This window comes from Rutilus rutilus (genome assembly GCF_951802725.1).
Source record: "Rutilus rutilus genome assembly, chromosome: 8".
Classification (NCBI taxonomy): Eukaryota; Metazoa; Chordata; class Actinopteri; order Cypriniformes; family Leuciscidae; genus Rutilus; species Rutilus rutilus.
In genome coordinates this window covers 31,255,153-31,270,815 of record NC_140222.1, presented here as the reverse complement: position 1 = coordinate 31,270,815, position 15,663 = coordinate 31,255,153, and the positions used below count along the sequence as shown (strand labels likewise).

At 37.9% G+C, this 15,663-nt stretch overlaps 2 protein-coding genes across 3 annotated transcripts in view; both read left to right on the top strand.

Moving 5' to 3' along the window:
- The window catches only part of LOC311296162 (coagulation factor XIII B chain-like), a 409,206-nt gene that overhangs the window by 381,283 nt on the left and 12,260 nt on the right, over positions 1–15,663 (top strand). The window lies entirely within an intron of this gene.
- On the top strand, positions 5,852–15,327 carry LOC311295259 (complement factor H-like). Of its 2 annotated transcripts, XM_084416534.1 has the most exons (14): positions 5,853–5,978; positions 6,115–6,282; positions 6,370–6,475; positions 6,577–6,653; positions 8,948–9,130; positions 9,622–9,804; positions 9,884–10,057; positions 10,147–10,323; positions 11,577–11,768; positions 11,943–12,122; positions 14,105–14,281; positions 14,385–14,567; positions 14,653–14,694; positions 14,953–15,327. In XM_084416534.1, the coding sequence occupies exons 1-13, from the start codon at positions 5,903–5,905 to the stop codon at positions 14,670–14,672; spliced, it is 1,896 nt and encodes a 631-aa protein (XP_084272660.1). In that variant the 5' UTR covers positions 5,853–5,902; the 3' UTR covers positions 14,673–14,694; positions 14,953–15,327. The 2 variants fall into 2 exon arrangements, with proteins under 2 accessions (XP_084272661.1, XP_084272660.1); XM_084416535.1 differs by lacking the exon at positions 10,147–10,323 and having other exon boundaries at positions 5,852–5,978.

Sequence of the window (15,663 nt, the reverse complement as noted above, 5' to 3'; positions counted from 1 at the left end):
CTTTCATAGAGACCTCAAACAGAACAGCTGCCTTTCTTTAAAGTGAATTTCGTTTTTTTTTTTTTATTATATCTTAATTTTAATCAATGTTTCATGAACTGGATTTAGGCTAATAAATAAGAAGTAAATATAGCAGATAATCACGACATTGGAGGCGCCGGCGAGTGAACTGGAGTTCGTCTCATAAATGAACCGAAACTCAGCGTATAATGCACATTCACATTCACAGCGTATTTAGACACATTTAGACGCAGTCATAATCATTACTTTTACCGGTTCTTTGTGGCAAGCTTTAAGCGTGCGGTCGTGCGCTTGAGTGCGGCTATATTACGTAAGCTCATTATCCTGTAGGCTATATAAGTAATTAAATTAATATAAAGGCAGAAATTTCGAGCTCGGAGCCCTCCACCCGGACAGCACGCCAAATACGCATAACCTTTACCGTAATAATTATATGTAGATGTGAACTCGTGAAACACTATTTTAACACAAATTATGAGCTTATTGGCGATTTTTTTAATAATTATTGACAAAATTAGAATAGCCTATTGTAAAAGTGTTTTTTTTGTTGTTTTTTTGTTTTTTGGGTGGGCCTGTTGAAAAGTGGGGCCGTGCCTGAGCTACAGGACATCGTCTGTCAAAACATAACCTGCGCGAAAGAGAGAAAATAAATGAATGCGTCATTGTATCCAGCACTTCTGAAAATGCACTTCCGAATGAGTCTCTGTCCCCAGCACATTTCAAACCAAACTGACGCCCATGGACAAATACGCTTTCAATGCCCGGTCGCTCATCAAACAACCAAACAAACTGGATCATTTTCACAATATTTATCTTTTCTTTTAACCGTCAAGCACTTTTACCCCAGTGGTGAGAAGTGTTGAATGCAAATTTGCCCAATGGGACAGATTCAGTTTCAAATTGAACTGCTGTTTCAATGGTTGGTTAGAGAAACTCTTGGTTGTGGCTAAAAAAGTATGTGTTCAAGCTTTAGATCCGCACCGCTGAGGGAAATGAGAATAGATCCTTTGAACACAGCCGCTATGCCTCTGTTTATTGCTCCACATCCCTGAGAACAATTTGATCACATCAAGCACAATAGGTTGGACTGAGGAGATTTTAGTAAGCCCAAATGTATACAATTTCTATTTAATGTGACCTGATAAATGAGTTTAACAGCACAGATAGAAAAACATTTGAGATACTGTGAGGGGGTGAAAAGGAAAGAAAAAACAGATTTTATTATTACGCATCAGCAATCAAATGTGATTTTGAAAGAAGCCACACTTGCAAGTTTGAAGCAATCTTTCATTTTGATTCCACTCTATTTTCAAGACATTTGTTGCATATTTAATGCATGTCCTCATTCTGAATGAGGGGAATAGCTAATCAGGATATGAATATTTAATTCCTTCAGTTTATTCACCTTGAATCTCAATTTACAGGGCATGGAAAGACACTGACATGTGTAATAATTTATATAATTCCTGATTTGTAAAAAAAAAAAAAAAATTGGGGGGGGGGGGGGGGGGGAGGTTGAAATAAAAAAATAACAATAACAGAAGCCTATCAGAATATGTTTCTGCAAAACAGCCAGGTTACGAGCAGCTTTCCACATGCACCTGCTGTTTCCATGGTGATTGTGATTGGATAGGTAGTGGGTAGTTAGCGCTAGGCCCAATCAGGGTCTATTGGCGGGGAAGGGTGCTGTAAGACAGTTAGCCAACACACGGATGACACTTCGATAAATCAAACGCCGGGCAATCAGAAAACGATCTGGAACTAATTGCTCTTGGTGAGGAAGAGACATGGAGAATCAATGATTTCTAGCAGTGGATGCAAAACAGCCTTGTTAGATCTTAGTGAGGTTAGCTTAGCATGATTCATATCATATGACTTCATTATGCATTTTAGGTTAAGTTTATGATGAAGAGCATTAACCGTCATAGTTTAAGCAAATAATTAGAAATAAAAACAATACAAGCTGCAGAACTAGTAGTTTTCATTTCATTCACACCGCTGTTTCGAAGAAAATGAGGGAAATTATCCAACCCACACCTTTGCCATTTAGATGATCGTGTTGAAATATCATGGCTGTGACAGAAAAGAAAAGCACAATTACTTAAAAGTCACTATGAAATCAAAATGGACTATTCCCATTTTTTTTAATTTTAGAATATTGGAGTGTGCTATAAATTATTTATCCGTGCACATCTTTTTTTTTTATTCTTGTGCCCTTGTAATTTTTAAATCAAAATAACTTGCAGCTCAGCTCTTCTCTGATGATGCGTTTACTGGCGTGAGGGCGGGGCAATCTGTCACTCACATGAGATCCACCAATAGCAAACCACAACCATCCAATCAAATCCTAATGGACAAAATCAAGCCCCGCCCTACATTTGTTCTCGTTCCAAAAGCCGTTTCACTTGGATATTCGTCACAATAGGAAAGAAAAGACTATCGCACCTTCCGTTTCATTCCGACTTCATACACATACACAATATATATAATCGTATATCCATCAGTGATTCCAAAGCTGAAATGTTACTATTCTCTGTATGAATTTATTTCTTCTGCTGAAGACAAAGGAAGATATTTTGAAGAACGCGTGCAACCAAACTGTTGATGAACCCCTTTGACTTCCATAGTATGAAAAATAAATAAATACTATGGAAGTCAATGGGGTCCATCAAATGTAACCGACATTCTTCAAAATATCTTCCTTTGTGTTCATCAGAATAAAGAAACTCATTCGGGTTTGGAACAACTTGAGGGTGAGTAAATAATGACAGGATTTTCATTTTTTTGGGGGTGAACTATCCCTTTAAACTTGCTTTTCCCATTTATCTCAAGAAAACATTGTCTAAAGATCCCTCCTGACCATTATTCCGTAAATCCAATGGTAATTTTAGCCATTTTACTGTAGTGTCCTCTCTTTTAGTGGATATAGTAATTGGCAGCCCCAACTAACTGATCTGTTTTTCTTCCAATTCAAAGTCTGAAAACAAATCATAAAAGATACAAATAAATATAAAAAAACCTGCTATGAAAAAGATGGGCATATCCAATGTGCAAAATCAGATGGTAGAGAGTTGGCTCTCAGCACAGAGAGACCACTGACCCATAGTGGGCTCTTATATCACTTTAATGACAAGCTTCCATGTCAACAGCGCCGGAGAGCACTTGACTGTGAGGGTGACTAAGAGATGGCCTCGAGGCCTGCGCCAACACTCTGTTTCTCATTTATCTAAATGAACGGAGGATGCATCGCGCCCTCTGAATCTGCATTCCTGCCCCTCTCTACTGTTCATTAATGCCTGATGAATGCAGCTGTGCAAAAAAAAAAGTGCGTTAAAGTCCTTTAGCACGGCTCGCTTTCATTCTCTCTCTCCTCCTCCTCTCGCGGCGGCGTCTAATGTAGGTCATCTGTCAACCACCCACCTATTATTCTCTGTTACCTTTATGGCAGAGAGTAAAGCAGGAGTTTTCACTTCGCCTCCAGCCAAAGGAAACCTTTAGACCGGGTCCTGACGTCGAGGAGCACTGTATAGGCCAAACTGTGCGCAAATACCTCTCATGTCTACGGCTGTCTGGACATTGATGGAGCCGTTAATCTCGCCGTATATTTAGCATTTGGCCTTACTGTGCATTACTTAGTGTGTTTAAGTGCAGAAATGTAAAGTCATACGGACAAATAAAATGCAATCTTGGATTTGATTTAACTATTTGCAATGAGGAATATTGCATGAGGTAAAAAAAAGTCAGGATGACTTGATTTTATCCATTAGAATTGAAAAGATTGAAAAGATTAAATTAGTGCCTATAAGAGGCATTTTCACATCTACACATAAGATGACATATACAATCACAATTATATTTGTATAAACTGAAATATTTTATGACATGCTACTTTCTGTGGCTCAGCTACTGTCAGCTGTTGTGGCATCTGGACAGTTCCTGAGGAGCCGATTCCAAGGGTCTTTTCTGCCTTCTAGTGGCGGATATAAAGTACTACAACAGCAGAGATGTGAGAAGACACAATTTAGCATTCCTTATAATCAGCAACTAATTACCATTACATCTGGGGTTCTTTATAAGTGCAACATGGAAAGTAATAATAATAACAATGATAAATAATAGGAATATGTACATGTACATGTTACTATGATAATTGTGTATGTGTTACACAAACACTGCTCTTTCAATTCAAAGAATTTTGAGAAAAAAATATCATGGTTCATCCACAAATATTAAGCAGCACAACTGTTTTCAACTTTGGTGATAATAATAAGAAATGGTTCTTTAGCTGTAAAATCAGCATATTAGAATAATCATGTCATGTGCAGTGTTGGATAAGTTCCTCTAAAAGTAATTACTAGCTACTGTAATTAGTTCAACAATGTAAGTAGATTACTTCCTAAAGCCCATGTCAACTAGGTGAACAATACAAGGATACATATGAAATTCATTCAAATAAATATAAAATTGTATAAATTATTCTTGACGTGACCAAAGTAGGCTAATTTAAAGGGAGAAGGTTACATTAAAACATAAATTTTAACATTAGACATTAACAGGAAGAGGTGTGAGAGTGATGGGAAGTGTAGTGCAGGAACCTGGCAGACCTGTAACAGGAAAATTAACAAAATTACAGTAAATAATTACTTACACTAAATCACTAAGTCATGTGACACTAAAGACTGGAGTGATGATGCTGAAAACCAATGACATTTGACAACATCACATTAGATGGGTAGACGTAATCGACTGTAGACGAACATTTTGGAATAAATTAAAATAGAAAAGTTTGTAATTATATTTCACAATATGACTATTTTTTATTATTACTGTTTTTATATAAAAGCAGCCTAGGTGAGGCCACGATATATAGTTCCACAAATGTCTTACTGAAGATTATTCTGCTTATTTAAGCAAAACACAATCAAAAACTGACTGCATCTATAAACAAGTGTGATTTTTTAAAGTCCCTTGGACCAAAAGTGCCAATAGTTGAAACCCCCTTATATTTATACAAGTGGGTGATGCAACAAGTTTAATGTTTATTTGGAGTGAGATAAGAAGAAGAATGATCTCTAGGGCATTTGTCATCACAGAATAGGTGAATTCAAGTCCACGCCAGCGGAAAATATCATTCTGTTAGCGATATTTTTAATGAAACCTGAGTGATTTCTGTCAGCCCATAGAAACTCTGACAGTTCAAAAGGTTCATAAAGAGATTGTAAAATAAATCCATATGAATCTAGCAGTTTAATCAAGTCTTCTGAAGAAGAGACTTGATCGCTCATCACTTTATATGATGAACACATTTAATTCATGCTTTTAGTCACATAAACGCTACCAGCGAACATATATTGAGCACATCAAATACGGTCAATGAAGCTCAAGCATAAGAACCAAAAAAGGTTTGTTCTTGCGCTTCAAGCAAGTAGCTCTATATGTTTGCTGATCAATGTGAATAAAAGCCTAAATTCAATCTGTTCATAATATACAGCAATCGTGTCTCTTCAGAAAACTTGGATTAAACCGCTTGATTCATATATTTATTTTACAATCTCTTAAGTGCTTGAGCTCATTTCAGCAGGATGGATTCTGATTGGCTGTCAATGTTTTTAACGTTCATCAGCTGGATAAAATCGTTCTGAAATTCCAACGATTCTATTTCTCTGTGCCGTTATCATTATAGCTGTGGTGTGAACTCTGCTATTCCTTAATATTGAAAATGATTTTTAGAATTTATTTTAATGGAAATATAGCTTGTGAATGGCCAGTCCTCATTTTGACCAAGTTAATGATTAACTTGGTCAACTTGGTAACTTGTTTAACTCCCCAGCATACAAACAGAGTCCAAAACCAGAAAACAAACGCTACAGTCATTTATGAGATGAAAATGAGAGTTCCTGTAAAAATCATCTGCTTTTCCTGTTTCCTATTTTCTGTTACCTTTGTGCAAGGTCAAGGTGAGTTTATAATTTTTACCATGTAGAATGTTTATGCATGTTATGTATATTCCAACACTTTTAAATGACCGTAAGTGGTTTTAAAGAGTGTTGACTAGTACTACATCTTTGTGTAATGTTTGTTTGTACTTCTCAGAATGTCTAAGAGAGGATATTACATATGAAAACATAGAACCAGTATCAAAACCTTCATATGACGATGATGAAACAGTGAAAGTGAACTGTGTGACAGGTTATATCGGCTTTTATAGATTAAAGTGTAAAAACGGACAATGGCTGACGTTCATTGCACGAAGCTGCTCAAGTAAGAAAATTTCAATATGGTGACCACATCATTTTTTCTCATTTAATTCAAATGTTCGCTTTCAGAGGAAAACTTTGATTTCTGTAGAGAAAAAATGTGGTCACCCAGGGGAAACAGCAAATGGTGATTTTAAACTTATAGAGGGCAGTGATTATACTTATGGAGCAACAGTGGAGTATACTTGCAAGAAAGGGTAAATGTGAAAAAGCGTTTTCTAATTTATAAAGTTCAAATCTTTCCTGTTTAACTTGACACTACTTACACTTAAAAAGTTGAAATACTTTGTGTTCATAGGTATGAAATGACAACCAGAATCAATCAACGTCACTGTAGAATGAAAGGGTGGGATAATTCTATCCCTGTCTGTGAGGGTACGCTATCTTTAAAATCTGTTTACATTATTGTCTTTTGATTCAGAAAGGTGCTGTAAGCGATTGTTATGGTAAGGTACATAGAGAACGAATCTACTCTCTGAAAGATATCACTGAAATAACTGTCCTGAGAAATCACGTGATGACACTGTTTGCTATATGTAAACAGTAACATTAAAGAGTCTGCAGGCCTCGTCCAGAATGATTGTTTAACCAATCATAAGGCTTTTGAGGTGCTCTCTGCCTGTCAATCATTTTGCACATTCACAGCAGGCACTTGTAGTGGTTTTCACAATGCATAATGTTCAAGATCACAGACATTGAGCATTGATACAGCTTCTTTTGTTGGTGGAGGGAAATAAAACTCATATGGTATATCTTGATTTGCTCTTGCCTAACTTGACAGGTAAATATACTTTCGTAAAAACCACAGGGGTGTAGAAATAGGGGCATGTCTACATCGATGATGAAAGTTCTCGAACTGCTAACGTCGCTTACAGCACCACAAGGGCTGCCAGGTTTCCCAAAGCACAATGTAGAACATTAGTGACATGCTGGTTGCATTTAATCTCCGAGGCAGTTTTCTCAGAATCAGTGCCATCAAAGTTGCACGCAAAGATGTTCTCTCATAAAAGAGTAGAGCATGGGGCCACTCAAAAGTAGATTAGGCTACAATTTCAACTGATCTTTCAACTTTAAATTCGAAAGGACACAAAATAAATTAAACTGATTCATTATTTCAAAGTCAATGTACATTATATACAAGATTTTTTATTTATTTTTATCTACTTAAAAACAATGTCTACTCCACATTTTGCACACAAAAAAAATATGTCTGTATTTAAAAGAAGGCTACATGATAGACACTATGACCCTGTTTACAGCTGGTATTAGAATGCGTTTTGTTCGATCAGATCACTAGATGAGGGAGACACATTCCCGTTTACACCTGGTGTTTTAATCCGTCTCTTTTGTTCACTTTTGACGACTTCTGTCCTGATTTCTTTGAGGGGAGGGTCTATGGATGGGCTTTTTCAGATGTTTCAATCTAATGTATGAAACAAACTCTTGCAATTTACATATGAGCGCGCCTGGAGACAACGGAAAAACACACTGAAAGCTTTCATTTCTGATCTGACAGACGCAAGAGCACGCCGAACACTGTGAGTGTGTGTTAGAAATCAGGAATGGTGTGAGAACATTGTGTTTGGTGTGTTTTTCGTCTTCAAACCAAACTTGGGTCACCAGCCGACAAAGTTTAAATCCCTTCTGACTTGTGTACGTCCATTAATGTTGACTCGTTAGGTCAGTAGGTTTTGAGAAGATCCGGTCGAATGCGTTATCAACTACCTCTGGAAGTGGTCGAAAGTGGACAAGCTCAAGCTCCCGTCCCCTTATTTAGTGTCGTCCACTTGTGATCCGATCGACCAAAACAAATCTTAATACCAGGTGTAAACAGGGCCTAAGATATGTAGTCCAGCTTTAATATGCAACTAAATGCAGTCAAAGTGTGATGATTAGGTTTTGAATCATTTAAAATGTTACATATATGTGAATTTAATAATAAATGGTCGGTGCTTGTTTTTGCGGCCTGAACATGTTGAATCGGCTTTTGTCAGGTTGTGGAATGTCTGAGAAATGACATACTGTAATCTGGTGATTGTCCACGTTGGTCAGCGTCTGTTGGTGCAGTGTGAATTGGTCTTTACATGTAGCATGGCAGTCCCTGCGCTTCTACCTCCACCTGGAGCCTGTTATTTGTCTTGCAAAAATCCACCACTCCCATTCTTCTGGTCCAATCAGCGCAGGGCTGTATGAGATCTTACTGTCAATCACAGTTCGTGCACACACCACAAATCCCCCCTCCCCTCTCGCGCACATTACAATATCACATGCACACGCCTGAAGTTCGCAGATGTGTTGGATTGTACGAAGCGTGATGGCGGAGAGAAAATCTACTAACAAGCTACCAATTCCTCGGTTAACAACCAGAGCTAGGAGGTCCAAAACAACCAAGGAAAAGAAAATGATCCTTCGATGCTGAAGAGACGGTGCGTTCACAGAAACTCGATGGGAGGGTGCTTGGTGGTAATGGGGGCGGGGCGTGAGAGTTGTAAACATTCAAAATTTTGGCTAAGTCCCCTCAATCTGCCAGACTTGCCGACTGCAGCTTTAATGGTTAGCGGTCTACATGCTGGTTTGGGAAACAGGCATTGCTCCAGTGTTAAAATAACATTTGACATAGAGCGATTTATCAGGAAACTCAGCCTAAATCAGATTATTTGTTTTCCTAGAGGTCAGATGCCCTGTAATTCGCACAGATGGGGATGTGACTGCATCAGGGAACACACGGGAAGGAACTTATGGCGATGTTATACATTTTGAGTGTGTATCTTCTGAGAAAAAGCTAGATGGAAGTAGTGTCATTCATTGTATGGAGAATGGCGTTTGGAGCGGACCTGTTCCACAGTGCATAGGTTAATTCCACAGTCTCTTGCTTTATTCAAGATCACTGCTTGATGTACTTGCACATTTCATGAAGAGATAACTACTAGAATTCCAAAATCATTTTCATCCGTAGACCATTGGTACAGATAATTAGTGTTGCTATAATGAATTGTGATATGCTAGTAGAGTATATTATAACCCCTAATAGACACTTTTTTTTTTTGCTGTACAAAACTGGTAGTATATTTTATTTTCTGTAAACTAATTTTTCCTAATTATTGTTTTTGGAAGCCAAATAAGCATTTGATGATGAACATACTTTTTGACCATTAATAAAGTAGGATCAAGTAGTATGCTTGTGTGCAATATGAACATTCACTAAGCAGTGTGTCAGATAGTAATATGTCTGAATATGCAGTATTCATAAAACAGTAGGCAAAATCGAATTAGAGTTTGCCAACCATTTTTGGCATACTTGACCTTTTTCTTAACTCAGTTTTGCATTATGATGTCTTTACAGTAACTTGTCAACTTGATGTGACTGAATCTGGAGCAGTAAGAACCATACCAGAGGGAAAAAACATTTTCAAAGCTGGAGAAACAGTGGAAATCATCTGCTCTGTCAAAAACCTGTTCTTATACAACCAGGAAACATTTACATGCACAAATAATGGGAAGTGGGATTACAAGCCATCTTGTGAGGGTAAGAATGTAGAGAAACACTCCTGGATTTGGTGCTGAATTCATTGAATATTTTTAAAAGCAGGTGAATCTTGTTTCAGAGATAAGATGTCAAGTTCCACACAACCAGCATGTGTATCTACCAACATTTTACTTCCGTGGAGATCTGAATTTGAATGTAAAAAAATCTTACAGTTGTGAGTCTGGATATCGTAAAATGTCAGCGGAGGCCACATGTGCACGAGACGGATGGACACCGAAACCACTGTGTGCTGGTATGTTCTGCTGTAGAGTATTAAAATCTGCACTACTCATAAAATCCCATAATATATATTCTATGCTTATGTGGATGTTTGTTTTCTAGAAATTATGTGTGACCCACCAAAAATCCCAAATGCAGAGATTGTGGGAGGTCAGAAACAAAAGTATAAAATATCTTCAAGAATAGAATATAAATGTCGTCCTGGATTTGAACCAGAGGAACTTGTACAAATCACTTGTGATTCCGAGGGCCAATGGACAGACATACAGACCTGCACTGGAAAGTTACACCTTGATGTTGTTTTGTTGTTTGCTTTGCTTTGATTATATTGTATCATAAATTCAGATACTTTTAATGAAAACTTTTAAGATGATTGGATGAATCATTTCCAAGCCATAGATAAATAACGTCTCGGTTACGTATGTAACCCTCGTTCCCTGAAGGAGGGAACGGAGATGTTACGTCAGAGACTGACGAATGGGGGTTTCGCTAGAGAGTCCTATCACCTTCGAGTTATTAGAAAATGAGCCAATGGTATGACAATACCATGGGTCTGCGGAATTTGCTTCGTGAACTCTGCCCCACCGCGTGGGTATAAAAGGAGCCGCGGGTGCAATCTCACATTATGCTACCTGCTGAGGAGCCGAGACTGTGCTCCCCGGCCATTTCAGTGGTACAGCGGCAGTGGCATGGGGATGTAACGTCTCCGTTCCCTCCTTCAGGGAACAAGGGTTACATACATAACCGAGACGTTCCCTTTCAGTCAGTCACTACGAGTTATGTCAGAGACTGATGAATGGGGGGCCCAATCTAATCTCGCCAATGCGGCTGTCTTCCAGTGTCCTCCGCAAGCCCCAACTCCTTGTCGTGAGGCTAGCACGAGTGAAGGGCCAAGAATACCAAGGTACACTGGGTAGCATATCCCAGAAGGAATATGTGACACAGCGCCTACCCGCAGGGAGGACTTAGAATACACATATGACCCGAGTACGGGATGCATATGGAAAACTCAGAGGTATTCAGCCCGCAGGGTGGAATGTTTCAACCTCAAGATGGCAAGAGGGGTCTTGCCGAGGGAAAACACGTGCTCGGAGGAGACTTACCGTGGAATATACACATGTGGGGGTTGCCCAACTGGGGAACCATGCACATGGAGGCACCTAACCGATCACGAGGGCTGACCAACCGGGCATGCACTCTGGTGATGGCATCAACAGTGCAGGAGGAACTCATCTGAGTAAAATAGTGCACGTATCCAGTCCGTGGAGTGGGGTGGAGTTTGCGATGCAAATTCTGCAGACCCATGGTATTTTCATACCTTTGGCTCATTTTCTGTGATAGGGCTCTCTAGCGAAACCCCCATTCGTCATTCTCTGACGTAACTCATAGAGACTGACTGAATGGCAACTGATATATGTGTCTTATATTAAAAAAATATATATTCTAATTTAAAAAAAGTAAGGCAGACACTACATACACTACTGTTAATATATTGTTGAGTATTCAAAAATAGGTTATCTTTCTATATTCAGATGGTACCTGTCAGGAGCAAGAACTAAAAAATTTAGAAATTCTATTTGGACATCCAGGCATCACTTCACCTTATAATCCTGGGCATATCTTAGTTTTTCGATGCACTGATGTCAACATGAGATTTTACGGCCAACGTGCAATTGAATGCCAGCCAGATGGGAGGTGGAATTACCCATATCCACAATGTGGAGGTACAAATTTATTCTTTTGTGTTTATATTTAGAAACATTTCTATAAATCAGAATCTAAGAAGTAATCAAATGTGTTAATTTACTACCATCTGAACATGACCATCGACATTTGAAATCTTATAACTAATTAATAGTATTTTTCATATAATATTTTGCATTAAATTGTTCCTCTAGGAACAGTTGAGTGTTCCCAACCAACAAGGGACTTGCGATTTGTGAAACTGTCAGATAAGAAAATTGTGTTCAGCAACTTTGAGATACTGAAATATACGTGCAATAAACCGTACAATGAAACTTCAGGAGGAGCTTTGATGTGTCAAAATGGAAAATGGAACGGAACATTTGTCTGCAAAAGTGAGTCCCCACAAAATCTTGCATTCACATTTATTTATGCTAAAAGAAAACCCAACTATCTATGATGATCCAATCCCAAATGTGGATAATTTATGGGTGCATTAAAAAAATTGATATATGATACAATATATATATATAACATACATACAATGATACAGCTGTCACATTCATGTCTTGTTTAGTTCATATGGGTCGTTTACACTGAAAACTTTTTATTCATTTTGGCTGTTCATGTACATGACAACTGGCAAACTTTTGAAAACGGGTTTCAATGTGCACGTTTTTGAAAATTATATTGTTATTGTCTTGGTGTAAACTACAAAAACGCAAATTTGTGAAAGTGGTGACGTCATGTGCATGCGTATTTTCAAAACGATCCCCATTCACACTGATCCAAGAAAGCGGTTCAAAATCGTGCCAGGCCAGTAGTTGACGATGTCAGATTGTGTAAAGAAAAACGATGTGCCTATAAACTGAACATCTAATACGCATGTGCAATTGCACATTTTTGTAGTTTACACTGAGACGATAACCATATCATTTTCCAAAACTTGCACGTTGAAACCCGTTTTCAAAAGCTTGCATTTCCAGGCCTTAAAAACGTCAGTGTTGTGTAAATTAATGGTGTTGTGTAAATGGAACCTTAGGCCTAGTCCACACGTACACGGGTATTTTTATAAACAGTTTTTCCTCCTCCTTTTAAAAAAAACATTTACGTCCACATGAGCTAATACACTCTATGAAGCGCTGTTAAGAGCATTCCAAACCAACAGGTGGCGATATAACCCTAACCATAAAGCCATGTTGGCCAATCAGAAACCTGGAAAAAAGGTTATTTCAGGTTCCGGATCTGACGTCACAAGCCAAAATCTTGAAGATTTTTGAGTTTGAGTTTCTAAAAATCTTCACCCTGGCAGGAGTTTTCAAAAAAGTTTGGTTTCAGTGACCGGATACTGCGATTGCGTGTGGACGAACGGCCAAACCGCATATAAAAAGCTGCGGTTTTGAAAATACCCGGGTTTGTGTGGACAGGGCCTGAGTTTCACAGTCATGATCAGGGGTGTGTTTCCCAAAAGCATCGTTAGCCAACTATGTTTGCAAGTTCCGTTGTTATCAGCATAGTTCAATGAGTCGGTATTCGTTCCAACCACCGCTCTCGACCTGTGGTTAAAGCATAGTTTCCAGTTTGCATGATATGTGGACTTCATAAATCCTTATCTTGAGCAAAATAAGTAAGCTGACATTCAGTACAATCTATATCTTTTATTTAGGATACATACAAATGTCATTTACGTCTTTTAGTTTGTCAAGAGATTGAAAGCACCATTTTTTAAGACATTGTGGCATTGTGCGAACGTGCTCTACTACGTAACAACGAGCCTATGATTGAATCTGGAAATAGAGCAAAAATAACTGAGAAAAATGAGAAATAGTCCTCATGCTATGTCTGTAATTTATAGCAAACCATCTAGTATTAATTCGATCTCAAACAGATTTATTAAAAGAAGTTAGTACTCCACCTCGTGCGTGACGTCATAAACCAACATGGTTGAACGACCACTTTGCGACAATACGGTTTCGGGAAACAGTCGTGACTAGCAAGCAGATTTATTCAACGATGCATCGATGCATCGTACTATGGTACTGTAGTTAAGCAGCGAGTTACGTCGTCGTACGGGAAAACGCACCCCTATTTGGCTGGAAGATGTGTGTTCAAAACGTGTAAAGCACAGGTAGTTCCGGTCAGTTTAATCACCGTTCTGTATTAATGTGCATGAAGCGCAATCACACACACACACACACATAAAAACAGTCACTTGCACTCAGAGACTGGAGATCATGCTTTGACCAGAAACATTCAGGAGCACAGAAATTTGTTGTCAAATGCTGTCCCAAGACTTTCATTAGTATAATCGCGGACACTAAATGCTGCTCAAAAATGTACAGTATATGAATATATATATATATATATATTTTTTTAGGTGGGATCTGTCCACCACCTCCATATCTTCAACATGGAGACTACAGCATCATCAGTACGGAAAAAGATGTGATTACAGAGGTATCGTACACTTGCCAGTCTTACTATGTGCTGGACAAGCAACAGGAATCTTATAAGTGTGTGGATGGAAAATGGGAGACTCCTCCGAAATGTCTGAGTGAGTCATTCAATTACAAATTAATTCTCTTTTGCTTTTTTGTAAAAACAAATATCTAATTGTTTTGTATTGTTTTTCACTGGACGATGTCTCTGTCATATAGGGCCTTGTGAAATTGATGACATAGTTGAGAAGTACAATCTACAGCTCCCTACAGGAAAGGTCTATATAACGCATGCTAACACGTATAGGCTTAACTGTACGGCTGGATGGAATACTGGAAGTGAGATGAGAGCATATGTGGACGTGTCGTGTTCTAATGGGTATCTTCAGATTGACAAAAGTTGTGAGTAATGTTTCTCATTTTCAATCTGAATTAGTCATGTTGGTGTTCTGTACATTTATTTATTCATTTGTTTGTTTTTTTCCAGGTGATACACAAAATAACTGAAAATAAACTAGTGGTAGTTGAGGTAATGTAACCCAGTTTGATTTTAAGAATGACTTCTAGTATTTACTTTTAGATGTTTTTTACCACTAAATGTTGATATTTAAAATGACTACTGCAAACCCAAACTGATGAATATTAAATATTTTCATTGGCCTAGTAAAAATTCAGCATGCAATTATGTTTATGAAGACGGAGAGACACACTCAAGCTTGTATCTCATTCTCATTCAGCTACAAATATTACTTATAGAATTGTATATTATCTCTGTCACAACCACCAGCTGGAGTGCCCATGATCTCCCTCAGAGGACACTACTTCCATCTGCTTTCTCAACATGAACTACTTTTCCCATAACCCATTGCTCGGAATAACTAGTGTTTTGATTACTTTCACCTGTGTGTTATTATTTTATTTACTCTTACCTATTTAAGCCCTGTGTATTCACTCATTCGTTGCAAAGTCTTGTATGTTGTTACACTGCATTTCTGAGCGTTATCATGGTTTCCTGTGTCTTGGTTTTTTGAGTATCTTCCCATATTCTTGATTTTCGACCCTGTTGCTTTTTTAGATTGTTTGACCCTTTGCCTGTTATATGGACTATGATTCTGGATTGTCCCAATAAAGCTGCATTTGGATGTTCAACGCAAGTCTCTGAGCCGTTCGTAATAATCTTAAAGAAATTGTTTGTATTTATTATCTTTTAAAATTCATTTAATGACCCTTGTGATTAAAAACATGTTAGTAATTATAGTGACTTTGGTGTGGATTTTAGTTCAACATATTTCTTGCATTATTTATGCATTTTATTTATGCAAAACATTTATTTATGCAAACTCAGCAAAAATAAGTCACCTTTTCAGGATACTGTATTTTAAAGATAATTTTGTAAAATCCAGATAAACTGTACAGATCTTTATTGGTAAGGGTTTAAACTATGTTTTTCATACTTGTTTACTAAACCTTAACAATTATTGCACATGCACCAGTGAAA

Coding starts and splice junctions, on each gene's coding strand:
- LOC311295259 (XM_084416534.1), top strand. CDS start 5,903: ATGAAAATGAGAGTTCCTGTAAAAATCATCTGCTTTTCCTGTTTCCTA. Junction 5,979..6,114: donor TACCTTTGTGCAAGGTCAAG/GTGAGTTTATAA, acceptor TGTACTTCTCAG/AATGTCTAAGAGAGGATATT. Junction 14,568..14,652: donor TCTTCAGATTGACAAAAGTT/GTGAGTAATGTT, acceptor GTTTTTTTCCAG/GTGATACACAAAATAACTGA.